The 27,297-nt window shown below is 46.5% G+C and overlaps 9 protein-coding genes across 9 annotated transcripts; 3 read left to right on the top strand and 6 right to left on the bottom strand.

Moving 5' to 3' along the window:
* Positions 1–714: 714 nt before the first annotated feature.
* On the top strand, positions 715–1,460 carry FOMMEDRAFT_164612 (uncharacterized protein; the record flags this gene model as incomplete). The annotated part of the gene is made up of 3 exons (XM_007261613.1): positions 715–1,130; positions 1,196–1,254; positions 1,315–1,460. Coding segments are annotated over 2 exons (417 nt in total). The 3' UTR covers positions 1,197–1,254; positions 1,315–1,460.
* A 151-nt stretch (positions 1,461–1,611) lies between these two features.
* On the bottom strand, positions 1,612–5,273 carry FOMMEDRAFT_16333 (uncharacterized protein). The gene is made up of 3 exons (XM_007261612.1): positions 4,962–5,273; positions 4,223–4,880; positions 1,612–4,160 (listed from the first exon to the last, which is right to left on the bottom strand). The coding sequence occupies exons 1-3, from the start codon at positions 5,082–5,084 to the stop codon at positions 2,680–2,682; spliced, it is 2,262 nt and encodes a 753-aa protein (XP_007261674.1). The 5' UTR covers positions 5,085–5,273; the 3' UTR covers positions 1,612–2,679.
* A 2,828-nt stretch (positions 5,274–8,101) lies between these two features.
* On the bottom strand, positions 8,102–11,365 carry FOMMEDRAFT_150261 (TPR-like protein; the record flags this gene model as incomplete). Its single annotated transcript, XM_007261611.1, has 1 exon — positions 8,102–11,365. The coding sequence occupies one exon, from the start codon at positions 11,363–11,365 to the stop codon at positions 8,102–8,104; it is 3,264 nt and encodes a 1,087-aa protein (XP_007261673.1).
* Positions 11,366–12,957: 1,592 nt separating this feature from the next.
* FOMMEDRAFT_150260 (TPR-like protein) lies at positions 12,958–16,191 on the bottom strand (the record flags this gene model as incomplete). The annotated part of the gene is made up of 1 exon (XM_007261610.1): positions 12,958–16,191. One exon carries the CDS (start codon positions 16,189–16,191, stop codon positions 12,958–12,960), a length of 3,234 nt encoding a protein of 1,077 aa, XP_007261672.1.
* A 796-nt stretch (positions 16,192–16,987) lies between these two features.
* FOMMEDRAFT_16331 (uncharacterized protein) lies at positions 16,988–18,461 on the top strand. The gene is made up of 6 exons (XM_007261609.1): positions 16,988–17,184; positions 17,251–17,268; positions 17,332–17,462; positions 17,520–17,619; positions 17,679–17,987; positions 18,051–18,461. Exons 1-6 carry the CDS (start codon positions 17,029–17,031, stop codon positions 18,399–18,401), a joined length of 1,065 nt encoding a protein of 354 aa, XP_007261671.1. The 5' UTR covers positions 16,988–17,028; the 3' UTR covers positions 18,402–18,461.
* Positions 18,462–18,564: 103 nt separating this feature from the next.
* On the top strand, positions 18,565–20,628 carry FOMMEDRAFT_137931 (uncharacterized protein). The gene is made up of 6 exons (XM_007261608.1): positions 18,565–18,747; positions 18,810–19,232; positions 19,323–19,343; positions 19,412–19,833; positions 19,918–20,381; positions 20,444–20,628. The coding sequence occupies exons 1-6, from the start codon at positions 18,648–18,650 to the stop codon at positions 20,520–20,522; spliced, it is 1,509 nt and encodes a 502-aa protein (XP_007261670.1). The 5' UTR covers positions 18,565–18,647; the 3' UTR covers positions 20,523–20,628.
* Positions 20,629–21,515: 887 nt separating this feature from the next.
* Positions 21,516–22,359, bottom strand: FOMMEDRAFT_25013 (uncharacterized protein; the record flags this gene model as incomplete). The annotated part of the gene is made up of 5 exons (XM_007261607.1): positions 21,516–21,603; positions 21,677–21,743; positions 21,826–21,912; positions 22,009–22,143; positions 22,263–22,359. The coding sequence occupies 5 exons, from the start codon at positions 22,357–22,359 to the stop codon at positions 21,516–21,518; spliced, it is 474 nt and encodes a 157-aa protein (XP_007261669.1).
* Positions 22,360–23,178: 819 nt separating this feature from the next.
* On the bottom strand, positions 23,179–25,479 carry FOMMEDRAFT_16328 (kinase-like protein). Its single transcript, XM_007261606.1, has 10 exons — positions 25,390–25,479; positions 25,240–25,317; positions 25,061–25,183; positions 24,889–24,985; positions 24,728–24,833; positions 24,547–24,674; positions 24,276–24,484; positions 24,068–24,211; positions 23,812–23,942; positions 23,179–23,746 (listed from the first exon to the last, which is right to left on the bottom strand). The coding sequence occupies exons 1-10, from the start codon at positions 25,414–25,416 to the stop codon at positions 23,446–23,448; spliced, it is 1,344 nt and encodes a 447-aa protein (XP_007261668.1). The 5' UTR covers positions 25,417–25,479; the 3' UTR covers positions 23,179–23,445.
* A 162-nt stretch (positions 25,480–25,641) lies between these two features.
* Positions 25,642–27,127, bottom strand: FOMMEDRAFT_116119 (UAA transporter). The gene is made up of 7 exons (XM_007261605.1): positions 26,920–27,127; positions 26,810–26,856; positions 26,540–26,761; positions 26,419–26,483; positions 26,146–26,367; positions 25,927–26,091; positions 25,642–25,866 (listed from the first exon to the last, which is right to left on the bottom strand). The coding sequence occupies exons 1-7, from the start codon at positions 27,111–27,113 to the stop codon at positions 25,699–25,701; spliced, it is 1,083 nt and encodes a 360-aa protein (XP_007261667.1). The 5' UTR covers positions 27,114–27,127; the 3' UTR covers positions 25,642–25,698.
* Between the last annotated feature and the right edge of the window lie 170 nt (positions 27,128–27,297).

Genomic DNA, 27,297 nt, shown 5'->3' with positions numbered 1-27,297 from the left:
ACCATCTGTACTGCCAAGCACTTCCAAGGTCAAGACATCTACAAAAGAAGCTGATAGTAATGATGAGGATGCGTTTGAGGCGCCTCCGTATGAGGATAGCTTCTTATTTTCGGCGGGATGATACAAAACAAAGAGAAATGAAGGCACAAATCGGCTCACAGATGATAATATTGAGTAATTTTAACGCCTCGCTAAACCGGGTATCTGCATATTGAGCGCGATAATCAATCTGTTTTTACGGATTTTCAAATTCTTGACGCTCGAGAATTTGCTGAGGTGCATGGCCGTGTCGGCGGACGATGCTAAATATGTATCATATGTACATACAGGTAAATATCGGCTAGACTATCCACATGAGTAACGAAGTGCACCGTGTTCAGTAATCACCTGCAGGCTGCAATGCATCTACATGTTCCAGGTCATCATCAGTATGACAAGTAAGCATCTTGTACAGATGGAAGTAGCTGTTTTTACTAGTAGCCTGAACAGAGAATGTATATAGAATAACTACTAAGGTGCATTGTTCCCTGGGTCATCCATTCACTTCTTTGTTCATCCCTGGTTTCTCTTTTCCCCCAAAGTTCAACTAAAATGTTTCCCAGTTGACATTGAGTACTCAGTGATAGACATTGGCAAACTGTTAACGTTACATATGATACTCTGCAAACAAGCTGACTATGTAGTTAGAATATGCGTCTGTGCAACATTGCGCTCATGATGCTCCAGTTTAAAAATGTCCATGACGTCATGAAACAAAACTACTTCATCTCTCTGAGTTTTAGCTCAGAGAACGCAAGTCTTACTCTAATCCTCATCTACATCCTCCTCACGCGAATAATCATGTCTAGACCAAACTTCTCAACTTCCACAGGAATCGGAGGCGGTGACCCAAACCGGGACTACAACCCAACCTCCACCGACAAAGACCAACAACCCGCAGGCGAGTTCGGTAATTACGGCGGAGGCGTCGGCGATCGTACACAAGGTTCTGGTGAATTTGGTCAGGGAGACGTACAAGACTTGAGTATGGCAGATCAATATGGTAGTAGTGGCGGTTACCTTCCGAGTAGTGTGAATAATGAAGAAGGAAGCCAGCCAACAGATAAGATGGGAAAGAGTGGATCGAAATAGTATGCCTCTCTCACTTCGTTACTTCGGTGATACTCACTTCTTATCTGGCATCTTCTCTTTCTAGGTGGTACATCTTAGTACAGAGCTTGTGCTCACGTCTTTGTATTACAAGCTGGAACAATAGTACGCTCTCTGTTTGAGTAAGCTTGACTGTGCCACTTACATTTACTTTTTGAAACGAAGTTTTGATACTATAATTCGTCGAACACTGGAGCGAGCATATAATAAACGGACACGGGCGGAGTGGAGTACCATATTTGATCTGTTTCAATATTCCACACACGGACCACTTATTAGGCTTGGAGCAATAGACTCGAGAATGCCTAAATAAACGGAAAGAAGCACTACTTATTCTATTCAACAGAATGATGCAAGGGTTACAACATGACGTTATACTATCCTCGTTCCGTCAATTCACATACGAAAAGCCTATTGAAAGCGTCACAAGCATATTTAGACCTTACGTATATTCTTTCGTCATACCACACAGGCTTCTCATGTTTTCACCCTAAATCTTCTGAAACGCTCAACAGCTCCAACACATAACATAAATCAACACGCATAAATAAACCCAAAAGAAAAACACACGTACGCCCCGACAAAAACTTTATATCACCACATACATACTTATGCGAGTGAGAGATTTGGTATGTATTGTAGGTAGAGATTTTCAATTCGCAAGAAATGAAGAAAGTAGAAGGCAAGATGGATCGCTTCGTTTGCAGAGAAAATAAAAGGTGCAAGCGGGAAGGCAGGCAAAACCTAAAAAAGCTAGCGGAAGATAGCTAAACTAAAAGTAATGCAAGAAAAGGGGCCAAGGCGGAGGAAGAGTCCATTAATTTGCACCCCACAGGGGCTAAAATAAAGCCATCCATACTCGCTAAAGCTTTTCTGTAAAAACAGACAAAGCTCTTACGGGCAGATAAAGCTTTCAAGAAAAGAGTGACTAGAAGAAACGAGTGTGATCGCAGCAAGAAACAGCGAGAGTGAGTGAGTGAGTGAAAGTAATTGATAATGAGGCAAGCAAGCAAGCGAGTGAAACGAAACATAACTAACACTACTATACCAGCTACTTCTACCACTACCACTAAACACTAACTAGCTAGCTAGTAAATGGATTCCGGTCGAGCGTGCGTGGAGCGGGAGTAAAGGCAAGTGTGTGACGAGTCCGTAACGTTGTATAATTTGAAATAGGGAAGGATAAATACAACCCTGGGTTGGTGTCCAGTTGACTTTGTTCTGAGTCTGCGGAAAGTTGCTTCGACGACGGCGACAAGGGAAAGAAGGGAGGGAAAAGGAGGAAATGCGAAGGGTAACTAGCAGGGATAAACGGAGGCAAGGTCATGACAAGAGGACGATGAGGCAAAGAGTGGCAAGGCGCGCGAGGAGGCAGCGACAAGGCGACGAAGAATTAAGGGAAAAAACGGGCGAAACAACATAGCTCGTGAAGTAGTAAAATAGTCCATCCAATCTATCCACACGCGAGAGAGCCAAAAAACATTATAACGATGAAAGTAAATCCTAGTTTTTTCTCTCTTTCACATTAGTTTAGTAGCGCACAGGTGCATGCGTGTAAGGATCGAATTCTGCACTCGGAGTCGCACGACCAGAGTCCTTGTATGGGCTTGGACTCCGTAGGTCTGCCATGCTTCCCCATGTTGTGCTGCCATTGTTGTATGCGCCTTGTAAGGGCATCATCGTCGCGTCCGAATCGCGTTGACGCATTGCACCCGGCATGCCAGCACCAGATGCACCTACAGCTGCTGCAGCGGCAGCATTCTGGCGACGGTTCTTCATGCAGATACCGATACCGGCGCCGAGCAAACCAATGAGCACAACAGCTCCAACAATGCCTCCAATAATCGCGGTGGTGTGGCTTGAGCCGCCACTGCTGCCGCCTGCATCTGAGTTTGAGCTACTCGGGTCTGCAGAGCCAGAAGCAGTGTCGAGTCGAACCGAGTCCGGAAGGGGAGCTACGTCAGCCGTCGGTTGAGTACCGAGCTGACCGTTACCGACGATACCGTAGGTACCATTAGACGGGACTCCCTTAACAGTAACGAAAGTGAAAACTGGTCCGGGTTGTAGAAGGTTGGCGTTCGGGGGCGGCTGAGAGACGTGTAGGACGTAGGAACCGTCACTATTTACCGTAAAGGTGTTGTTCAATTTCATCGCGCGCTGACCCATGTTCATCGCGTGAGTAGTGAAACCCTGGCGCATGAGCCATACACTTGTGTTGCTCGCCGCATCGTTCGCGCTGCCACTGTACGAACTTGCGGGGACAGTAACGTTAAAGTAGTTGCCACCGTACGTGTATTGAGTCGGTACACCCTGCGGTTGCGGCCTCGTCTTGCCAAAGTAAGGTGGGTAGAAAATCTCCGTTTTGTATGTGGTCGGGAAGACGGTTGTAAGATTGACGTCAACGTTAGGGTTTGAACCCGCGATAAGCACGCTCGCGTCCGGGAGAAGCAGTGCACTAGAGTGGTATAATCGCGGGATTTTGGACGCCTGCAGGCCATCCTCTGACCAACGAGAACCCGCCGGTTTCGAGGGATCGTAGATCGCCGGTGTATACACGGGGTCGGCGCACAAACTCTCGCCGTAAGGCATATCGCTGAAGTTGGGCGTTTGACCCGTTGCCTGCGCGTAACCAGCCGTGCCGTTGCGACCGCCATTAACCACCAAGAGCGTGCCGTCTGGGAGCGCAATGAATTGGCCCATGGAGCGACCGTCAAGCATGTTGTCATCCTGTTGGTAAGCTGGGGTACTTCCGTCAGTGGGCTCGGGAGTAATACGTTGGCAGTCCTTCGAGGCAGGGTAGTCCCATGTGTTGATGGCCGGGAAAGAGTAGTCACCCCACTGGTTGTCCTTCATGTCCGTACCGCCACAGAAAAGAATCGTCTGTTCGTAGTTCTGCTCTGGCAGGAGCGGCAACATGGCAGTCGCGCCAGATGCCGGGTATACACGAACAACACCATTCGGCATGTCAGAAAGCCGATGCTCTATATTGGTGTCTGGTTCCCAAAGCACTGTTGATGCCGAAAAATAAAATCATTACAAAGACGAACGAAAAGAAGACAGAAACACTGACTTGTAGATACATTTGCCTGAACGAACATCTTCCCCGATGCCATCAGGAACGTGTGGGCGTACGAGTTGAGACCAGAAGTATCAACCATGAACTGCATCATCGTTGCTTGCCCCTTGGAAGGGAAGAACTCGTACGTCGGCTCAGCTGCGCCTCCCTCAAATGCTGGATCCGTATTTGGGTAGTTGCGGTTAATGTATCCTCCGTTCACAAAGCCTCCAATGATGGCGATTGAGCCGTCAGCGAGGGGTTCCGCAGCAGAGTACCATCTGTCTTTTTGCATGGAGAGCACTGCTGGGTTGTCGAACCATTGGCAAGAGGGATCCCAGGAGCCTGGAGCACCTGTACAGGGATTGAGGACGCGAATTGACTTGCGACCATCGTAATCGCCGACGGTCGCGTCGAATGAACCGACAAAGCCATTGTTGACGCTACCCAGATTCCCACCTGGACCAACAGCACCGTTACCGCCGAAGGTGACGAAAGAGCCATTAGGAAGATGCATTCCTGACGCGCAGAAGACGTTTGTGGTGACATCCATCAACGTCGCTTGGTTTGATGAGAGGTCATAGACGGAACCCCAGGCAGGATGTCCGTTGATTGTCTCACTATTCGATTCTGCCTTGTCGAGGATGTAGACTTTTTCGTCGTTACCAACGAACATCTGTAGGCGAAACGGGGTTCAATGAGTTTTATTGTCCGACCGACTCGTGATATGAGGGATAAAGCGAGTTAGGGTACAGACCATCATTGCAGAGACCTTGGTGTTGCCCACTTCGACGATGGCACCAGGCGACTGTGCAAGGGCTGCAGGGAGGAGAGCAGCAAGCAGCGCGCCTGCTGCGAGGCGAGGCTGCCGCGAAAGCATTGTTCGTGAAGAAAGAATGAGGAGCGAAAAGATCAAAGTGATACAGTGTCTGTCGTCGTCGATGCGAGGGTGTCAAGGGCGGGGGAGAAAATCGAGGAACGTTGTTGAGCGGGTAGAGGGGCGGGGGGAGGGGAGGAATGAATTGGTTGAATTGGAAGAGAGGAGAAAGAGAGCGTGAGGTGAGGAGAACGGAGGGGCGAGACAACAACAGGAACAAGAACGATGCCTTCCCGTCTGGTCTGGTGGGAGATGGGTTTCCGACACCCTTTTCAGTGACACTGCTCCCACGCCAGCCGCAATGCCGTCCCTTCTGCAGATCATCACACCCGTCAGTCCTCCCGCCCGTCTCCAGCCTCCCTGCCGAAACATCCCTTGTCGCATTCACACTTTCCCAGTCCACTTACTTTCTCCGTCTTATGTGAAAACACTCAGAAAACATACGAGAACATGCACACAGTCAAGTCTTTGTCCGCAATGTAATGCGTTACTTCCATGTGGGGATCATAAGGCCTTTTCTCCGTGTGCCTGAACGGATTCAGTAATTGCTTTTCTGCCGTGGCGTCTCGACCTCCACCCCATTTCCCTCTTTATCCCCACCAACCTACACATGTTTGCACTTCCAAACTCAACGCCGCTGCCGACCCGACATTGCCCTTTTCTTCCCGTAGCCCGCGGAAGAAGAAGGAAGCTGATCCATGATCCACGCTGTCTTCCTCGTCGCTACGACCATCACTTCAATTCTCTCATGAATTCGCGGTGCTTCTAGAACTCGCGCTGGACTCTACTCACCGCCTTTCCTCCTGGTTTTCACCTTTTTAGGTGAAGTGTTCTTGTCCTTCGTTCCGTCTTGTCCCACTTTTCACTTCGCTTGAGCGTGAGTCTGTTCCAATTCCCGCCGACGCCCTCATCAAAATCAATAATAAAAATCACTATTTTACCTGACTTTCCTGTGTCTCGAGATCAGCAATCAAGAGTTCAAGGAGATACAATCTCCCTCCCGACCTCAACTCCGACTCTGGCTCTTTCCATGTGCTTCCGACTGCTTGATTGAGGATTCCGCCGTACTAATTGCTAAACAGCCTTTTGACCCCTATTGAGACATCCTCGCCGCGGCCGCCTCCTGTCCTTTGTCGAAGGCAGTGTACATTTATATTAAGTTATATGAGCTACTTATCCCCCTTCGAGACGAACCGGTTCCGAGAATCAGAATAAATTCTTCCGCTTTGCGCAGAGAACTTTATGGAGGTCAAGACCGATCATCGGACTCTCTTGCGTAAAGTTTCACGGCACGCAACATCAGCGCAAGTTCTTGTCACGCTTATGATGTCGTCCTAAGTATTTCTTATTCTTGTAAGGTTTCACGGCACGCACTGTACACGAGTTCTTGTCGTACTTGTGATGGCATCTCGTGGCCTTAATATTACATGCACACGTAGATGCATACACTTTTATGGAAGTTGTGCACATGGTAAACTCTAGATCCTATCGAAATCTCCTCGTTAATAACGCTCTCTGCTTCTTTTTTGTTTCAATATTCCGTACCCGTACAAAACAGTACAACAGAGCAGAAAAGCAGAGTCTGCCATGAAGCCAAGTCTTTATTAATCTGTTACTAATCCTGTAGTCTGTTGTGTATGTTTACGACGAGGCCAAGCATTCAAGGAACTCTATACATTCCCGCCTATCTCATCCGCAGCACCTAAAGAACATTCTAACTCGTATCTCGTTTATACAAGTCGTACTAGTATCTAAATATAAACAAATTAATTGACCCGGCAGAATTTTACTCGTGCGGTTCTATTTTTATTCATGAACGTATCAATAAAATTGCGTCCTATTATGAAACTTCTTCGATAATCTATGAATCTATGAGACGCATATCGATAATTGCGGGCTATTTTTACCGTTAACGAGGTGTATTAGGAAAGTACGTAACAATAGAAGAAACCAAAACCTTCTTTACAACGCTGTCATCCGTAGCGATCAACCGCCGAAAGCTGTGCATACGCAAGTCGGATATGGCTTGATTCCCGAATCTTCTTGAACTTCTTAGTTTCTGGGTCGCCAAAGTGGGTTGAGTAAGCCATTGGTGTATTGATAAACATTGCAAAATAAGGTAGGGAAAGTATAAACTCGACCGACCTCATGTAACCTTAATTGCCTTTTTTGGCCTCACACTTAGACAACGAAATACCATCTTCCACACACCACAAATTAAAAATGTAATTCCATCAAAATATTTGTATTTAAAGTAGCTACAAATTGATGGTTTTATTTTTCAAAAATATTAGAAAATGCCTGACTTATTTCCAAAAGAAGCTTTTTTTGACTTAAACACTCTAGAATGTCCTTAGCAACATTCTGGCGAGAAAATAACTTTTTTTGAGTTTTTAGGTTTTTGATTTTTGCCACCCTCGGGTAACCATAATATTACAAACAATCGCCTTATTTGGTATATACATGATCATTAGTCATCATTACAGCATCTATATCCACATGACTTCTGTATGCTACCAACACAACTCAGTCAATAATGCCCTGCTGAAAGAAAGTAATACAAGCTAGAACACAAAACCTGTACAGTAAAGGAGGAGCTGTAAGTTAGCTCTGAGTGATTCATGAAGAAAAAAATTAAAGAAATTACTTACAGTCCAGGAATGAGGACAATGTTGTCCTTATTGACAATATTCTGGACAACATTTCAGACAGTGATGATATTTTGGCTGACTTATAAGTGTAAATACACAATGTACTTTCTACTTGACATATTTAAAAGCTTTTACAATTTTTCTTGAGACTGAGACGAAAAATCATATCTTCACCACGATTTTTGCCGCTAGGGTCCTTCCTAATGGAGTAAGTGGCTGTGTAAACAGGGTCGTGCACGTGATACCTTGGGTTTGTCGAGTTTATACTTTCCCTACCTTATGAGTTTCCACACTAATTGCTGATACGTGTTCGAATATTTGATCATATGCGTGTAGAATATAACACATCACAAGAACCTCAAGACCTAGTTATACACCTATGTGAATCAGGTTGACCCATCTCTCAGTCTGAATACCAGGCCGTTCTTTAAGCTCTACAGCCGCTTTGCGAAGTCCAGCTGCTGCTCGCTTGTGCATTGCCTCGCCCTCATCGCAGTCGCTCATGTACTCATAGACCGTCTTGGCAAAGAAGGGGCCGTCTACATCAAGTAACTCCCACATCGATCCAATCACACTTCGGAACCCAGAGAACTGCATTGCCGCGGCTAGGTGAAGCACTTCGTCATGAGTACCATCGTGTGGCTGCTCAGCGGTATGACAGGCAGACAGGAATGCAAACTCCGCGCTTGGGAGATTCGCTTGAATGATATCAAGCCAAGTCAGCCCGCGGTCAGATACCTTGAATGACGAGTTGAAAGGCTTTGGATCCAAGCCTCCATGACAAACGAAATGGACCCATGTCGTCTTTCGAAGCTCTTTAATAAGTGCATCATGAGACGCATTACTGCTGAGTAGTCGAGTCATTATGCCACAATTCTTGATCTTGCGAATTTCGTCCTTAGCCGACGGAAGCGAAGTATCTCCAACAATAAGTGCATTTGGTTCTCCTCCGTGCCCATCTAATCGCGCATTGATGAGTGTTCCAAGCGTCGGTGTATATGACGATACGTATTTGTCCAGGAGGTACTTTGTAGTGCCGTCTGCATCATTGAACGGGCCGGCAGAATGGAAGGGAAGTGCAGACAGCACGGATGTAGGGCACCACCATAAACGCACTCCTTCCGTAATCCCCAGCTCCTCAAGTTTATTGACGACTTTGGAGACAGCTCTATCCCATAACATCTTCATTGCTTCACGGAGCACCTCGTCGTATTCGGACGAACTAGCTGTACAACGCTGTCGTGTTTTCAAGAGCTTGGTGTATAACTCGATGCTATCCTCGTAAAATTCTCCATCTAATGGGACACAGACAACTGGTAGATCCCCACGGGCAAGCATTATAAGCGCATCGGATCGAAATCTACTATGATTGACCACTATGATTGGACCCTCCGAGGCCCCCCCCCCCTGAAGTATTTTAAACGGTGTAGCTGTTAGGAAGTCCTTGAAACCCGGGATACCTCGTATCTCGGTAATAATCTCTTCCTGCTCGTTGGAGAGTTGCCTCTTTAGCCTTAGCCTCTCCTCGGACATTTTCCGTTCTCTATATATGTCCAGTACAGATGACCCGATTCCGGCTGCAGTCGACTCAGGTTGTAACCCGGTAGATGATGTCACAAGACCCTCCAGTCGGTTACTAACATTCCTAAACCTGTCAGCAAGCTCTCTATTCGTTTCTGCGAGGAGATCTAAAGGCATCCTAAAGCCACGCATCTGCGACCAGAGCAGACCTCTTCCTTGCTCAAGTATCTCTATAGCCTCCTCGAGGTTATTTTCCTTCACAGCATTGGCAACTGCGTCTCGTGTGAATGTTCTGTGATGGCTGTAGGGGTTTTTCCGTTTGAGGAAATCATGTTGTGCATGAAGAGTAGGACTGATAATGAGGGCGCGTTGCAGCAACTGTAATGCCATCTTGTAAGCTCTAGACACGGTATGATGAGCATGTAGTTGAGCAAGAGTAGCCCATTGACTGGCGGCTTCGAGACGTATCACTAGGCTTGAAAATTTATACATGGTAGCATCTTCGAGTAGTTGCATGCAATCGTCGAAGTTGTCCATGAGCCCAAATGTCTTGAACTGAGAGTACAATAACAGAGCGAAATTCCGCAGTGATCCAGAATGATCAGGGTGGCCTTCTGGGCGAAGTTTCAGGGCAGCACGATGAAGCGCAATGGCTTCGTCAAGGTCTGTGGTCCGTCCATGCCGTTCAAATCGAGTCGTAAGGGAATTTGCAAGGTTGGCCAGAGACGAAGAACGATTGGGATGGCCGTCGGGGCAAAGTCCCAGGGCAGCACGATGATACTCGACGGCTTCGTCAAGGCCTCCGGTCTGCCCATTTTCTCCAAATCTAACTTGAAGGGAAAGTGCAAGATTATTTAGAGACGAAGAACGATTGTGATTACCCTTGGGTCGAAGGTCCAAAGCAGCCCGAAAATGCTCGATGGCCTCGTCAAGATCGGCAGTCTGTCCTTGCTGGCCAAATCTAATTCCGAGAGACACTGCAAGGTTATTCAGGGGCAAGGAACGATCAGGATGGCTGTTGGGGAAAAGTTGCAAAGCAACACGAAGATGCTCGATGGCTTCATCAAGGTCTGCAATTTGTCCATATTGTTCAAATCGAGTTCGAAGGCAATCTGCGAGGTTGTTCAGAGATGCAGGACAATCGGCATGACCATCGCGAAGAAGCTCCATGGCAGCACGGTGACACTCGATGGCTTCATCAAGATCTGCAGTACGCCCATCAAATTGAAATCGAATTCCAAGGGAATTCGCGAGGTTGTTCAGAGATGCAGGACGTTTGTGATGGCCAGTGGGGCAAAGTTCCAGGGCAGTGCGCTGATGCCTGATAGCTTCGTCGAGGTCTGCAGTCCGTCCAAGCTGTCTAAACCTAATCTGAAGAGAAAGTGCAAGGTTATTCAGGGGCAAGGAACGATCAGGATGGCTGTTGGGGAACAGTGCCAAGGCCGCACGATGACGCTCGATGGCCTCATTGAGGTCAGCAATATGTCCGTGCCGTTCAAATAGGATTTGAAGAGAAAGTCCAAGATTAGTCAGAGACGAGATGCGAACGGGATGGCCGCTGGGGCAGAGTGCTAGAGTGGCACGAGAATGCTTGATAGCCTCGTCAAGGTCTGCAGGACGTCCATACTGTCCAAATCGGGTTCCAAGAGAAGCTGCAAGTCCATGCAGAGATGCGAAACGATATGGATGCCCGTGGGGACAAAGTTCTAAGGCGGCACGTCGAAGCTCAACAGCCTCATCAAGGTCTGCGGTCCGTGCATACCGTTCAAATCGAGTGCGAAGGGAGTGTGCAAGATTATTCAGAGTCGCATAACGCTTGGGATGGCCGTCTGGGCGAAGTCCCAGGGCAGCACGCATCTGCTCGATGGTCTCCTCTAGATCTTGTATTCTCCCGTATTGCTCAAACCGCGCGTGAAGAAACATCCCAAGATCATCCAGCGTCTCGCTGCGGTCTGGATGTTTCTGGGGACAAAGTCCGAGTGTTATGCGAATATAAAATATTGCAGCATCAATTTGTCCCATTTCCCTTGATCGCTGAAAGTATTGGAAATTTTCAAACGCCAGTTTCCGGAGTGAATTGCGAATCAAATCGAGGTTAACAGAGTACTCCATGTTGGGATAAAGTTGCAGCAACACTTGTCGATTCTTCAGTTCTTTTGCTGACCTATACGTTCAGTTAGTCCTAGCCGCTATCTTATAAAGGGTGATTTCTAAGTCTTTTTCTTCATCTATTACTGAACAGACTTACTGATAAACAAGTGGTATCACAGTAGATATCCCAATCCAATAGTCAGTATTTGGCTGCTACTGTAGTACTGGGTGCTGGAAGCTTAGCTTGAGCCTTAGACACAGCGTTTGGGCTGAGGGCAGACCAAGAGCGTTTATATATCCCACCGACCATGCTGGTAACACGTTGAACCTGTGCTAATCAAATGATGCGAGATCCTGTAGGCTAGGCAAACTGAAGACGACGAAGGACTTTAATCTAATTAAAAACAGATTACAATACCACGATCACGTGCAGCTTAGGTCATTTGGAACAAAACTGCTACTTGGTCACTTTCATCAGTCATGTAGCAGTCCCAAAAATGCCATTGAACCAGCCTCATATGGTACAACATTGTTCTGGCTCTGTCATTGGATATGTTCTGGGCACATCAACTGCATCAATAATCATGTCTATCTGATGCTGATAACTTGCATGTATTCAAACCCATCCATTTGTCTTTTTCATTTGAATAATAATAATGCAAATTTAAAGGAATAAGTAAACTTTTAGAAGACCAGACAGACAGAAACTAACATTGTACTACCTTTGCTTATACTTTTGCATCCCTACTCATTTGAATATTCTAGAGCTTCAAAATGCAAGACAGACAGTCTATCTACTGAATAGTGTTAGGACACAAACATTTATCAGTATATATAGTGTGGACTAGGTGTTAAGCCAAGCTTGACATTGCACCCTTTTGGTGAAGAGGTTCTATGTATGGTCCACTATATATAGTAATCCCTCACATAATGTCAAGCTTTGAGCAGTCAGGGGTTTGATCCTGATGTAGGGTTGTCTGTGAGCAAAAGTATTAGGCTGAGAATAAGCTTCCTAAAGGGGGGGAGTGAATTTCTCAGTTGCTTGGAATACTAGGGCCAGGACTCTATATTAGGATATCTCTTCCTACCTCTAAAGACTGTCAAGGTTAAGCTAGAAATAGTAACCCTTGGGGTCAAACTCTATATACTGGTCATGTGAGGACACATGACTCTAGAGAGGAGAGTAATGTTAGGACACAAACATTTATCAGTATATATAGTGTGAACTAGGTGTTAAGCCAAGCTTGACATTGCACCCTTTTGGTGAAGAGGTTCTATGTATGGTCCACTATATATGGTAATCCCTCACAAATGGAAGATTTCTTGCAGGTGAGCTTTAGGGTTCATGGAGAACCTTCACATAATTCTAATGCTAACTGCTAGTATTGGTGTAAACTTATTTATGATTTTTCTAATTTGTGGGTCTACACATCTGGATATGCCAGAGTTTCAACATGTAAGAAAGGTGGTGGGTTCATTGATGAAAAGATTGTCTGATTATAGACCTATATCTGAGGAGATGAACATCATGTAACAAACTTGATAGATAGGTTTAGCATGTATACTATTTAAACATGTATTGGCTTATGCACTGCAAGAACCTCGAGAACCAATTAAGCACCTATGTGAATCAGGTTGACCCATCTCTCAGTCTGAATACCAGGCCGTTCCTTGAGTTCTATCGCTGCTTTGCGAAGTCCTGCTGCTGCTCGCTTGTACCTCGCTTGATCCTCGTCACAGTCGCACATATACTCATAAACGGTCTTGGCAAAAAAAGGTCCGTCAACATCAAGTAGCTCCCACATCGATCCAATCACACTTCCGAACCCAGAGAAATGCATCGCCGCCGCCAGATGAAGCACTTCGTCATGCGTACCATTGAGTGGTTGCTCGGCAGTATGACAGGCAGACAGGAATGCGAACTCCGCGTTTGGGAGATTCGCTTGAATGATATCAAGCAGAGTTAGCCCGCGGTCGGATACCTTGAATGCTGAGTTGAAGGGCTTTGGATTCAAGCCTCCATGACAAACGAAATGGACCCATGTCGTCTTCTTAAGTGCTTTAATCACCGTATTGTGAGATGCTTTATTGCTGAGTAATCGAGGCATTATCCCGCAATTCTTGACCTTGCGGATTTCGTCCTTTGCTGACGGAAGCGAAATATCTCCGATAATAAGCGCAGCTGGTTCTCCTCCGTTCCTACCTGATTGAGCATTGATGAGTGCTCCAAGTGTTGGCGTATATGATGAGACGTATTTGTCTAATAGATATTTTGTAGTGCCATCTGTAGCCTTGAACGGACCTGCAGCGTGGAAGGGAAGTGCCGATAGCACAGACGTAGGGCACAACCAAATACGTGCACCTTCTTCAATCCCCAGCTCCTCAAGTTTATTGACGATTTTGGAGACAACCCTATCCCATAACATCTCCATTACTTCGCGGAGCACCTCGTCATACTTGCGTGAATTAGCTGTAAAACTCCACCGTGTTTCCAAAAGCGTTGCATACAACACACTGCTATCCTCAAAGAACCCATCATCTAAGGGAACACAGACAACAGGTAAATCCTTGTCAGAGAGCACAATAAGGGCATCGGATCGAAATCTGCTATGATTGACCACTATCACCCGTCCCTCTGAAGCCACTCTCTGGAGCACTCTGAACGGCGTAGCTGTGAGAAAGCCCTCAAATCCGGGAATTTGTCGTATCTTATTAATAATCTCGTCCTGTTCACTGGAGAGTCGCTTCTTCAGCTTCAGACTCTCCTCGGACAATTTCCGTTCTCTGTCCATGTCCAGTGCAGATGGTCCACTTCCGGTAGGTGAAGTTGCGAGATCCTCCAGCCGACAACTAACATCCCTGAAGCTTTCAGCAAGTTCCCTGTTTGTTTCTGCAAGGAGATCTAAAGGTGTCCTAAAACCACGCATCTGCGACCAGAGCAGACCTCTTCCTTGTTCGAGTATCTCTATAGCCTCCTCAAGCTTATTTTCCTTTACAGCATAGGCAACTGCGTCCAGTATGATCGCTCTGTGATTGCCATAGGGGCCTTTCCGTTTGAGGAAATCATGCTGTGCGTGAAGAGTAGGGCTAATTATAAGGACACGTTGCAGGAGCTGGAATGCCACCTTGTATGCTCTAGAGGTAGTACTGTGAGCATGTCGTTGAGCAAAGGTAGCCCAATGACTGGCGGCCTCGAAACGTTTCACTAAGCTTGAAAATTTATACGTGGCAGCACCTTCGAATAAACGCATGCACTCTCCAAGGTCGTCCATGAGCCCAAACGTCTGGAATCGACAGTATAACAAAACAGCAATATTCCGCAGTGATCCAGAATGATCGGGATGGCCTTCTGGGCGAAGTTTCAGGGCGGCACTATGATGCTCAATAGCCTCGTCGAGGTCTGCGGTCTGTCCATGCCGTTCAAATCGAGCTTGAAGGGAGCCTGCAAGGTTGTTCAGATATGAAGAACGATTGAGATGGCCGTCGGGGCAAAGCTCCAAGGCAGCACGATGATATTCAATGGCTTCATCAATGTCTGCGGCCCGTCCATCCCGTCCAAATCGAGCACGAAGAAAATTCGCGAGGCTATCTAGAGGCATGGAACGATGGGGATTGCTATTGGAGCAAAATTTCAGAGCAGTACGACAATGCTCGATGGCCTCATCAAGGTCTGCACTCTGTCCATGCTGTGCAAAGCGAATTCCCAATGAGACTGCAAGACTATTCAGAGGCAAGGAACGACCGGGATGGCTGTTGGGGGAAAGTTGCAAAGCAGCACGAAGATGTTCGACGGCCTCATCGAGGTCTGCAACCTGTCCATGCTGTTCAAATCGAATTCGAAGGCAATGTGCAAGGTTGTTCAGAGATGAATGACAACCGGGATGACCGACATGGTGTAGTTCCAGGGCAGCACGATGAAGCTCAATTGCTTCGTCAAGATCTGCAATATGTCCATACATTGGAAACCGAGTTAGAAGTGAATTTGCAAGGTTGTTCAGAGATACAGGACGTTTGTGATGGCCTGTGGGGCAAAGTTCCAGGGCAGTGCGCTGATACTTGATGGCCTCGTCAAGGTCTGCAGTCCGTCCAAGCTGGCGAAACCGAGTCTGAAGGGAACTTGCAAGATTGCTAAGGGGCGCGGCACGATCAGGATGACTATCGGGGAAAAGTTTCAAGGCAGCACGATTTTGCGCGATGGCTTCATCAAGGTCTGCAATACGCCCGTCCCGTTCAAATCGAGTTTGAAAGCAAATCCCGAGGTTAGCTAGAGGATAAGAGCGAAGGGGATGGCTGCTGGGGAATAGAGCCAGAGTGGCACGGGAAAGCTTAATGGACTCGTCAAAGTCTGTCGTCTTCCCATATCGTTTAAATCGCGTATGAAGTGCAACTGCGAGTCCATGCAGTGATTCAAATCGAAATGGATGGCCGTTGGGACAAAGTTTCAAGACAGCACGACGGAGATCAATGGCCTCATCAAGGTCCGCGGTCCGTCCATGCTGATCAAATCGAGTTCGAAGGGAGAGTGCAAGATTATTCATGGAAATATAACTTTCGGGATGGCCGTCGGGACGATGTTCCAGAGCAGCACGTATATGCTCGATGGCCTCTTCAAGATCCTGTATTCTCCCGTATTGCTCAAATCGCGCGTGAAGAAACGTCCCAAGATCATCCAATGCCTCGCTGTGATCTGGATGTCGCTCGGGACAAAGTCCGAGTATTATGCTAACATAAAAAATGGCCGTGTCGATTTGTCCCTTCTCCCTTGATTGATTAAAGCATTGGAAGTTCTCATGGGCCAGCTTCTGGAGTGCACTGCGAATCAAGTCGAGCTTAACAGAGTACTGCATGTTGGCATGAAGTTGCAGCAATACTTGTCAATCCTTCCAGTTCTTTCAGGTGATCTGCACGTTCAGTTAGAATGACGGAAAGTAAGCCACAAAAATGTATTACCGCAGGCTGAACTCCTCGTTGTCCTTGATTCTTGCTTGTTCTAATCGCTATCTGACAAATTGGTTATTTTGCTGCTATCCCGCAAAGGATTCTTCGTAAGATAAGTCTGTTTTTAAAACATTGTTTCTGAACAGACCTACCAGCGAGAATTGAACAAAGCCCAATGTCAGAGTAGACTTGTTAATGCAACGGACGGTATCTGCGCGTGCCACTGCTAGATACCAGAGACTTAGTTCGAACGTTGGGTACGACATTGGGAATGAGGGCAGATGGGAGCATTTATGCACTCCGGCAACCATGCTGAGAACACGTTGATCCTGTGCGAATGAATTGACGGTGATGATCATTCGATATTCTATAAGTCCTGTGCATATTAGTGCTGGACAATTTCAAATTGAAGAGTCAGGGCGAGAGATAGGAAAAGTCCTGTGCATACCAGTGCTAGACAAATAGGAGACTTCCTCTTCTCTGCCGCGCATAGTTTTCTTTTGTTTATATTGTGCATCATCTTTATGTATGGCTGCTCTTTCTCAAGCAGCTCATTTCTGTAGTTAGATTGTTCCACGGTGGAAGACGACCAGAAAGGAGAGGACAAATTGGACAATACAATATAACGATCACGTGCAGTCATCGTTTGGCCACGGTTTAGCACAGCACTTGTATCTTCTGCATCCGTCATGAACCCAACCCTGTCTCAAGATCGCTCGCGAATGTCATATAACCAACCTCATATAATGGGTCATCCGTCTGGCTCTGTCCTTGGATACGGTCCAGGCGCATCAACTACATCACCTTCTGCATTCGGTGCTAGTCACGGCCATGGTCATGGACAACCACTTAGTGACTCAATTACTCAGAGTAGACCGCAATATCAGCCTGGATATCTCTTGGTAAGTCGTGTTGATTTTACCTTTGCTTTACCAAAGACTAACAAATTTGATGTGATCACCTTTTAGTCACTCGCACAAGGACAAGTGTGTCTGACTTTAAACATTCTCTTTTTCATTGCAAATTTTAACGTCTTTTTCTATTTGCAGGCACTGTCAGTATCAGGCCAACGACATGAGGAACCGCTACTTATACCAACTCGGGCGAAGATGAACCCGTCGCACGTACGAAACGCGCCATCTGACTTTGGGTCGGACTCAATGTTTGAAACTTCAACAAAGTATGTGTGCACCCAATTAATATTTGTGTCTACTCTCGTTCTGATGGTGTAAATTAGTAGACATCGACACCGAGAAGCGGCGATAGACGAAGATGGTCCACCAATGTCATCCGTGGTTGATCTTGTTTCAGAGATTCACGTTGACTCTCGGAGACAGGTACACATAGTGTCTTTTACCTATCTCGTCATTATAACTGACTAGTGTTAATCTTTTAGTTACTTAATAGCGCAAGGAAGTCGACAACCACGCGCAAAGCAGACGCTACGGCGACGTCACCCACTGTAACACACCAAACTCTTTATATTATCGTTTTTGGTTATCCACCAGCGAGATACTCGTCAACCTTGGCACATTTCCAGTCCCTTTCGGATGGAGGAACTACAGAGCCTGAACTCAGTCTTGACGTCGAAAATGCATTTAGGATTGGATATAAACAACCTTGGGAGGCTGCTAGGGCATTGCGAAGGAATGGAGAGGTTATAAACGGGGAGGGTGGCAGGTGGATGGTTGGTGTTAAATGGATGGTACGTTGTTATTCATCTAGTGTTCTTTGATGCATGCATTGACAAGGTGGCGCTCATTTCTAGGACCCGATTGCGGCGGAGCAAGTGTTAGGTTCGGGTGCAAGGATTTCTGCAAACCCTTTGCCATTGTTTGAAGGCGACACCTCAATGCCGGCGCCACAAGACGATATGGATATGGATGGTTTACCAGACCCGGCACTCTCGCAGCTCCTGCATGTAGGATCGGTACAGCAGGATAGCACGCCGTCTGTTGGAACACCTATCAAACTTGCACCATCTGCAGCAGCATTTCGTAAAGGGACACCAGATGTTGGCCGTAAGGGTCCTGGAGTGCCAATGCAGGCTACTCCAGGCACGCCGGCAAAGTCAAAGGGGATGCTTGGACAGGTGTCTGACCTTGTATTTGGATGGTAGTACCAGTGTTTTTGAGATGACTTTTGTATGTACATCGGTAGAAAATAATTTGTTATTCGGACCGGGAATATGAGTACGTAATTCCAAACTTGTCGAGCCGCCGCCGTACGGCCATTTGTGAGCTGTTCAGCGTTTGTTCCTTTCATGCTGCCGCGCCAATGAGCCGCGAGAAAGGAGCTTCAACGCATTTCTCGCTAGCATTGGCCCCTTTGCTAACTTCTTGTTCTGTGGCGACCTGTATACCTAATGTCTGACTTGAACCGTTCACCTTCTCGCTCACAGTCCAGAGCGTCGTCAAGATGCTCCAACCGTGCACCAAGTCCGTCATTTTCTTTAGACGATCCAGGCAAGTCAACCGCTCTTTAAGAAAGATACAGCACTAATACTCCACTCTGTGCTCGACTATAGTTTCCGTTCGAAACCATATTTCCTTCCTTAAGCATACGATTCGACACCAGCAAGCGCAACTCCAGAACCTGGAGGTGGTCTTACAGCGTTCGACGTCCCGATCGACTACGTCTGGCTCTGGTAGTCAATACAAACAAGACTCGCCCTCGCTATCACCTACAGACCTCCCTGGCTCTTCTGGTTCATATACATACACCACCGTGTCATCGTCTAAAACTCTCCGGCAGCGTTCCTCGAGTTTCGAAGTCCTTCAGGCTATGGTCGGTCCCGATGGTCACTCACAGCTCCCATTACCGAAGAGAGACGGAGGGAGTATTCGGGAAGGGATACCATCGGACTTCTCGTCGTCGTCTTCGAATTTATTGAGTCCTGAGCATGGTGGCAATAGTAAACGACCCGTGAGTCCGACGCGTTCATTGAGCCGTATGTATTTTTGTTTTTCATCTTGTTGCTCGTTGTTTCCCCTGTTGTTCCTCTAGCATTCAGTACCTTTGACTGATCTGCACGTTGCAGGTATACCTGTCGCTTCTGTCGGTATGCACCTACTTTTCTTAATGTTGTCTGTATAAAGGAGGCGTTACTCATGACTTACGGGATTGAAGGACATGCACGAACACTCGCAGAAGACGGACAATCTTTTCGTCCTCACTCACAAAAACCTCCATCTATCGACTCCTCAATCACAAATCGTTCTTCCCAATTAACCCAATCAACAGATGTAACAGCAACATCATCACTAACAACAACCACTACGTCACTCCACCTCCCGCCATCACCAGGAAAACGTATATCCTTCGGCGCTCACGGGGGGAATACTACGAAAGTCCTAGCAGACTTACAAGCGGGAGTCATCAACGCGAAGAATGCGCTGGAGAATACGAAAGCGCAGTTGAGATTGAGTCAACGGACTGTTGCGCAACTTACTCGACAGACGGAGGATTTGAAAGATGGGAGAGAACGGTTACGACTGGAAAATGAAGGGTTAAATAATGTTGTGGCGAGGAAGGAGAGGCTGTTGCAGGAGGTGAGAACGATATTTTTACCTTTATTTCTTCCCTTTGTACGGCCAAGCTATAACAAGCGTTTTTGTGTATTGTGTGGATTTTAGGTACTGGAACGCGCACGAAAAGCAGAGTCCGAAGCATCCTCCCTAAAATCCCAACTCAAATCCGAATCTACATCTTCCAAACGTACAATCCGCGAAATGGAAGCCCAACTTTTGCAATCCACCGCTCTCAGCCAAAAATCCGAACGAGAGTATATAACGCTCCGTGACGCGCTCAAGCAGCTCTCGGAGAGTTGGAAACTCGATTTGGAAAGGATTAAGAAGGAGATGAAAGAGAGGGAGGAGAAAGTGAGGAAGGAAGAAGAAGAGATGGGGGAGAAGTATAGGAAGTTAGTAGAAGAGGTTGAGGAAGAGAGGAAGAAACATGAGAGGGTGAAGTCGATTCTGGAGGAGGAAAGACGGATACAGGGGGAATGGGAGGAAGGGTTTAAAGCACAACTGGATGAGTTTCACGGGAGCGTGCTACGTTCGGAAACAGATTCGGCGACGGCGAAAAAGATGGCACAGTCAGTCTTGATCTGCGTATGTGGATAGGTGTTGTGAACTCATCCGTTCCTTATCATTATAGGCAAATATCAAACGAATTACTTCGTTTAAGAAGCCTCATCCGAGCGGTCGAAGGGTCAGACGAGAACATAGAGCAGTAGATGGGGAGCGTTGTAGAATTGGTTTTTCTTATATTTTATTCTCATCACCACCCACGGCAGTCTTTCGTTTTCCAGATTACCCTTACACACACACTGGCTTAACCGCACCACATCATACCATCTTCGCACGGATTTTTTCTAGCATACAATGTGTTTTGCATAGCAATTAATTAGACGCATCTGTCTAGTGGAAATCGTTCAGACTGAGCTGTTCTTTCATTCTAAGATCTTGACTTTGCAAATTTGTGTGTATTTTCATTCTCGATTCACGCCTCCGTATTGTCAGTTCTTTCTACGTGCTAAACATTGATAAAGAATTCAGGTAACAATAATAGAGTACCAAGCAAATAGCCCATCTCAATTCTGTTGCGAGTTGCAAGTTGCGAGGAAGCTCGGCTTTGTAGAGGACCCTGGTAAGGTTGATGCTGAGTTTCCTCACAACTAGGAAGAATTGAGATGATTGACTTGTGAATTTTGTGTTGATCAGATTTCTTGTGATTTGAGTGGACAAACAAGTAAGGGATACAAGAAACATCATTTAATTTCAAAGTCCGACAACTCACAAGCACTCCAGAAGTGCTTGTGAGTTGTTGCACGTTTGACTACTACTTTAGGCAAGCACACAACCCGATCCCCATCTTAACCACCCGATTTTCATCTCAGCACTTTGGCATTTTTGGTATATTTCTTACATGCTGTACACAACTCACAACTCGCAAGAGAATTGAGATGGGCTATTGTCTTAGCTGTATGTCTTATTTGGCAATCATGATATATTACCAGATGATGGAACTATTTATTAGCTGCATTGAGCCTAAGTATGATATCAACTTGAAGTAGGCTGAACAAACTTCAAGTCAAGAAATGAGAATCAGTAGAACTGATATTTAGAAATTGAAGAAAACAAAAATAATGAAATTAGAGCTATACTTCTATAACCTGGATACACTCTGTAATCTTCTATAATAAATTAAAACTATATCAAATATCTTGTCACAGAATATCCTGAGTAAAGTCTTCCCTTGTGCATACTGGTTTGAACATTCTGCCAAATGGAATGTCATTCACAAGCTTGTTAATACTACTTACACATTGCAGGTTAAAGAGATTCATTTAGTCAAGCTCAGGCTATTAAAACCGCTGGCTATGCTCACACATTGAGTATATTCCTATATGCACTGATCTGGTCGTCCCCTTCACCACTTATAACGTATTCAAGGACTATAAAATCAGCAAGCACATTAAAAATAGTGAACAGAGATTCAGACCAAGTAGTTGTGAGGATGACTTTTTACGAACTTACTGCAAGTAGTGTACTCATTTGAATGTCTAGTACTGTATGCTTGAATCATACTGCCTGGACGAAATTTATCTGACCCAGCCATTACATCTGCAAGGTTGTATTAATATTTGGTTATGTTTAAATGGGACAAAGAAACGGCAATTGTGTTGAACGTGAGTGGAAGAGAAGAATGGTGCTACATACAGTTTCGTAGCTCCTCTACATAAGCAGTATTCTCAGCGGGGTTCGAACCTTTCACATTCCGATAAAGATCTGCACAGGCTTCCTTTACAGAACTACCATGTCCCATTAACGCAGGATCCTCTGTTCTGCGAACCACTGAGTAGAGGTGAAAGTTAGCATTAGCCTTTCCAAAGGCGAGGTCACCAAATATGATGAATACAAGGCATACCAATGGTGGGAGAGGCAATAATATGCCGGTAGACAATACTGCTTACTTTCATCCAACAGTCTTTGAAGGTCATCCAAATTCTGGTCAGAGGAGCTCTCTTCAATCCTATACGGCTCAGTGTTATCTTCTTTCTCTGAGCCCATGATATTTTGCACAGATCTGTTTTGTTTGATTTTGACCCCTTCAACATGTTTGAGCCTGTCAGCATTATACCATCTGGTGGGATTTCCCTAGGTTGTATTTGTATTAGTTGAGCTTTGTAGAGTATAATTAGATCATGTTGCAAAGCTCTTGGAACTTCTTTGCTGCTTCTGTACTTACTGTGCTGGTGGCAAAATACAAAGTTGTTGTGGCAAACCTGTATGTCATACGCCAAGCCACACACGCTTTATGTTTGAGAAAGCAAATATCAGAAAGTATATTGCTTTCTGAGTGCAAAATTTGTTCAATACTTGCAACACAAAGCAATGTGTGGCGAATCTAATATGTTGGGCTCTGCTAATCGTGCACTGCATTGTAGCTGGCCAGAACATGACACAAAGTAGGTAGTGACTCAGTAGAGTATACTAGCACAGAATATTATTACTTTTGCAAGTAGTCAGTAAGTAAAGCAGGACCAGAAGAGTCTACTTTCTTGCACACAGTGGAGCAGAAAAAAAGAATACTTCACTTTTTCACTTCCCAGTTATCTGCAGATGCTTTGACAATGAAATCATGCAAAGCCACTGTATTGGCATTTCATACGAATTCGAGACGTGTTCACTCCAAGACTGTAGTCCACAGATTACATAACTAGGAATTTCCGTCCAAACTAACAAAGGATAAATTGAGCTCAGACGTCTAAACAACTTATCACTTTAAACGAAAACATCCTCTCATTGTCATGACATTCTTAGGAAATAAAGACGAGAAAGGTAAAAAAAGGTGAAAACGAAAAGAAAAGAGGAAAACAGACAGAAGTAGAAGAAGGCCCTAATATCGATATCAGCAGAACAATTACGCTATTCATTCACTATGTCACTATGTAAAGAAAAAAACGACGACGACGACGGCGAATAATCGGAAGGGAGTAGGGAGAAGGAAGAAAACACAACATTAGAGAAGGTACGCCTGAAGGATTAACGTCCGCACAGAAAACACAGACTCGAAAAAAAAAAGCAGTGAAAAACCAGAGGGAAGACAGGTAGAGAAAGAAAAGAAGAAGAGCGATACCGCTAACACAGGAGGTGTCAAGGTTGGTGCCCGCCCTTCTCAATATTATTCATCTGAATCGCATCTGAGGAGTAGTTATTCGCCCCATACTCGTCGGGCAATCGACGCACACCGCCTCGCGTCTCGCACGCGTCATGGCTATCCAGACTCATACCACGGATATGCGGTTGTCCCATTTCGGCGTATTCACGCTCGGTGAGACTGGGAGTGTCAGGTCGGGAGGAGACGAAGCCTGTTGAGGTGGTCATTTGTGAGGCTACTTGGTTGTGCGGGTAGTAGGAACGTCGATGCATCTTCTTGAAGTCGTAGGTGGTGAACCTGCAAATGTAGTTTGATAAGATCGGTGAGGATAAGATGTGGAAGTTTGGATAAAGAAGACGTACTGCTCTTCCATCTGTCGCATCTCCTCACTCAGGTTCTCTTGATTGACCCTTCGTTTGCGAGCCTTAAGCGGGTTGTCTTCGAGTAATAACTCCTCTAACTCGTGTGTTGAGTCAAAGTTTGCCTTCTTCGACTGAGCGTGCGTATAAAATATCATATCAGTTCATCCATGCCGATGAATTGAACGAACGAGAGAAAATCGGCGATACGCTCCACGGAAAATGCGTATTGCACGACTAATCTCAGGAAGTGACTTACATCAGGGACGAACTGTGGTCTTATTTCTTTTTGTTCCAGTAGGTCCCATTCTAGTCCGGCAAACCAAGGGTGCTTCTGCAAATCTCGCACTCCTCCGCCTCCGGGCCTGCAACCTAATCGCCGGTCAGGATCTCGTGTTAAGAGCTGCCAAAAGATGTGACCAATATTAGCATAGATAGACAGGTAGGTGGTCGAAGTCATGACGCACATCCTTAAGAGCCATCTTCCCCTCCTTACTGCACTTCGCATTCGAGTCTTCGGGATATCTGACAGGATCCCGGCTGATTGCATGCGTCAAGTCCGGATTTGTTCTCCCCCGGAATGGTCGTCTGGTAAAGATGAGTTCATACGCCAATACGCCAAGAGACCACCAGTCTATCCAGTAGCTGTATCCCCTTTTCGAGAGAACCTCAGGAGCTATGGCGAAGCTCGAATTTAACCAAATTTGTACGACGAATAGAATAGGGGAGGGTACTTGCCCATATATGCCAGACTTCCTGCTACGCCGACCAGCAATCGACGATCTGTGTAGTGAACGGCGATGTTGAAGTCCGTGATGTGGGCATGCCCTCGTTCGTCGAGCAGGATGTTGTCCGGTTTAAGATCTCTGCGGGTAGCTGTCAGGCGTGTGAGTTGGTTGGAAGCGACGTAGCGACGCACCGGTGGATGATCTTCTTCTCGTGCAGGAATGATAGAGCTGAGCCGATTTCAGCAACGTAGATTCGGACGGACTGCTCTGAGAAGGAACCCATTCTCTCCAAGTGAACTAAGGTTAAAGTTAGTATATTCCTTAAGCAGTAGATGGGAATGGTGGGGCTGACATCGAAGATCGCCTCCAAGCATGAGGTCCAATACGAAGAAGCAGTTTTCGTCATCTTGGAAGGCGTAGCGAAGATTGACGATGAACGGGTGGTCGACCTTGCATATCACGCGGGGGAAGAGAGTCACCGATTAGTCTCTCATGACAGAATACCCCAAAGGCAAGGCACACACCTCTTCGAGTAGCCGTCGCTCCTGGATGACGTTGGCGACTGCCTTCATTCTGACGCATTTTGCTTTGTTGATATACTTCAACGCGTATAATTCCCGGGTCTGCTTGTGTTGAACAACTCGGACCTGGGGTAGGTGTTATCATCATGCAATCTAGGGAGAGCACGATGGTGGGGACGGACTTTACCGAAAGCACCTTTACCAACGCTCTTGAGGAGGACGAAGTGGAAAAGCGTGACATCGCCTTCGAAGTCGACCGGCTAGCAGGGCCAAGCACGATGGGATTGTTGAACACCATGGACGGAAGGGAGTGATGGGAAACGAGGACTCACATCGGAACCACAGCACAGGATGCCCATCGCAGGAGCGGGGTGCTATGAATGTGGGTGTGCAGCAGCCAGAGCGGAGGAAAAGAAAGGAGGCGGAAAGGGAGCGTGGGTGGGAATTGCGGGAGGGCGAGGCTAGATACAGAAGAGAGAGCAACAAAGAACTCGCTCACTGGGACTCAGGGACGCGGGGCGACAACACTGACAGGACAGCCATCAGCCGACTCTCGATTCGGACACGACGCTAGCTAATTTTATCTCATCTCAATTACATTCCCGTTTCTATATGCTCTATTCTCTATTTCTACGTCCTACTCAACGCCGCGATGCACCCCGCGCATAGCTCAGCGACCCAATGAAGACAAGGGACGCCCCGATCACCAGCTGGTAATTCCAATCACTCCCAAACAGCCAGACACTGAGGCACAGACTCAGCGCCTTCCGTGCCGTTAGCACCAGGTTCGTCGACACTGAGCTCACCCTCTTTTTACCTTTCGTGAGAACACTTCCAAACGACGCTTAAAATGTTCAATCACCACTCACAGAAGCAAGCTGGTTGACGCCAGAGGTGCATAGAAGCTGCGTAACCAGGTTCCCTGCGAATACCACGTGTGCATCCCACACTCCATCACGTGAGTTCCGCAAAACACTCAATCCCTCCCGTATATCCTTTGTTAAAAATACAAACATGGGAAGTGACAATAAGTGCTATTGAGAAATCAGTCCACAAGTTCAGCTAGGTTGTACATTTCTTATACCCACCGTGTAGAAGACGCCTTCTCTCCAGCATGGCCCATATTTCTTGTATGCCTTCTCTTGCAGCATACCTTGAATGCCCGTCAAAAGCAGTGTCACGCTTAACATGCAGATGCCGATGATGTAGCGTTTCTGATCATCGGCATGGTTCACCGTGCGTGCTGCAGCGGACGACGGCCGAGAAAGAGTTGCTATTATCACTCCTGCCGTCACTAACATCACTGACGCCTACTGACATCATCAATATCAATGCATTACATCAAAAATAGCCTAACGTACAGTTTGAACGACAGAGTAGCGTTTCTTCATGAATATCCGGCCAAGAAGCATTGAAACAGGTAGTCCTATGTCGAGAATCAGCAATATTTCAATGCTGTGTGCGCAGTTTGGAGTGAATTACCAGACGAACGGAAGACAATCTGCAGCGTGAGCGGTGTAAACGCAAAAGACCAATTATTCAGTAACGAGCTACTGAGCATCACAAGGACTTGCAGAGACCATGCATGCAGAGGCACTTGGCGTGGCGCCAGCCGAGGTAGAAACGACGATTTGTGCCATATTAGAAAGTAAGGTAAGGACTGACAGGCAATGAAGAGCATCTGCCCGAATGTTATCAGGGACCCTGCTTTACATTAGCTGGGATTGTATTGGTTATTCGAGCATGACTGACCTAGTGAGGAGCTCCTTCGTAAGAGTGATTCGAAGGTCAGGACGTTACTGTCGGTGACCTACGTGAGACAAAAGCAACGACGGAAAGGGGATTGATATAAGGAAACGTACACACAACATCCTCCGAACACTAAAGATACAGACGTGAGGAGGTCAAAGACTGCTAGAGGCGAAGTGACATGTTCTGGAACGTCAGTAGAGGACACCAGCCCGTCGGGTCTATCTTTTTGGTTCGCGATCTTCTGTGAGCGATTACGAAGGCCAGTCTGGGACTCTGCGCCCTTCGGTTCGCCCTCTTTAATCATTCAGGCAGTTGGGCGATGTAGGAGAGTGTGGCGGTGGGAGTAAGGAGCGTGAGATGACTGTTCATTGCATACGTTGTAGAGTCTACTTGAGCATGATCGACGCTCGGAATCAATCAAACCATGTTACGTCTTGCTTCTCGCCATCCACCGTCAATACACAAAAATCTAATCTCCCGTCTCTGGA

This window comes from Fomitiporia mediterranea (genome assembly GCF_000271605.1).
Source record: "Fomitiporia mediterranea MF3/22 unplaced genomic scaffold FOMMEscaffold_1, whole genome shotgun sequence".
NCBI lineage: Eukaryota > Fungi > Basidiomycota > Agaricomycetes > Hymenochaetales > Hymenochaetaceae > Fomitiporia > Fomitiporia mediterranea.
This window is presented reverse-complemented; position numbering and strand designations above follow the sequence as displayed.

Coding starts and splice junctions, on each gene's coding strand:
- FOMMEDRAFT_16333 (XM_007261612.1), bottom strand. CDS start 5,084: ATGCTTTCGCGGCAGCCTCGCCTCGCAGCAGGCGCGCTGCTTGCTGCT. Junction 4,881..4,961: donor CCAAGGTCTCTGCAATGATG/GTCTGTACCCTA, acceptor TTTCGCCTACAG/ATGTTCGTTGGTAACGACGA. Junction 4,161..4,222: donor CGTTCAGGCAAATGTATCTA/CAAGTCAGTGTT, acceptor TTTCGGCATCAA/CAGTGCTTTGGGAACCAGAC.
- FOMMEDRAFT_16331 (XM_007261609.1), top strand. CDS start 17,029: ATGGGTCATCCGTCTGGCTCTGTCCTTGGATACGGTCCAGGCGCATCA. Junction 17,463..17,519: donor ATGTTTGAAACTTCAACAAA/GTATGTGTGCAC, acceptor GGTGTAAATTAG/TAGACATCGACACCGAGAAG. Junction 17,988..18,050: donor TGGTTGGTGTTAAATGGATG/GTACGTTGTTAT, acceptor GCTCATTTCTAG/GACCCGATTGCGGCGGAGCA.
- FOMMEDRAFT_137931 (XM_007261608.1), top strand. CDS start 18,648: ATGTCTGACTTGAACCGTTCACCTTCTCGCTCACAGTCCAGAGCGTCG. Junction 18,748..18,809: donor ATTTTCTTTAGACGATCCAG/GCAAGTCAACCG, acceptor GCTCGACTATAG/TTTCCGTTCGAAACCATATT. Junction 20,382..20,443: donor ACGGCGAAAAAGATGGCACA/GTCAGTCTTGAT, acceptor TTATCATTATAG/GCAAATATCAAACGAATTAC.
- FOMMEDRAFT_16328 (XM_007261606.1), bottom strand. CDS start 25,416: ATGGGCATCCTGTGCTGTGGTTCCGAT. Junction 25,184..25,239: donor GTAAAGGTGCTTTCGGTAAA/GTCCGTCCCCAC, acceptor CACCTACCCCAG/GTCCGAGTTGTTCAACACAA. Junction 24,212..24,275: donor GGAAGATGGCTCTTAAGGAT/GTGCGTCATGAC, acceptor ATCTTTTGGCAG/CTCTTAACACGAGATCCTGA.
- FOMMEDRAFT_116119 (XM_007261605.1), bottom strand. CDS start 27,113: ATGATTAAAGAGGGCGAACCGAAGGGCGCAGAGTCCCAGACTGGCCTT. Junction 26,857..26,919: donor GTGTTCGGAGGATGTTGTGT/GTACGTTTCCTT, acceptor GGTCACCGACAG/TAACGTCCTGACCTTCGAAT. Junction 26,092..26,145: donor GAGAAGGCGTCTTCTACACG/GTGGGTATAAGA, acceptor ATTTCTCAATAG/CACTTATTGTCACTTCCCAT.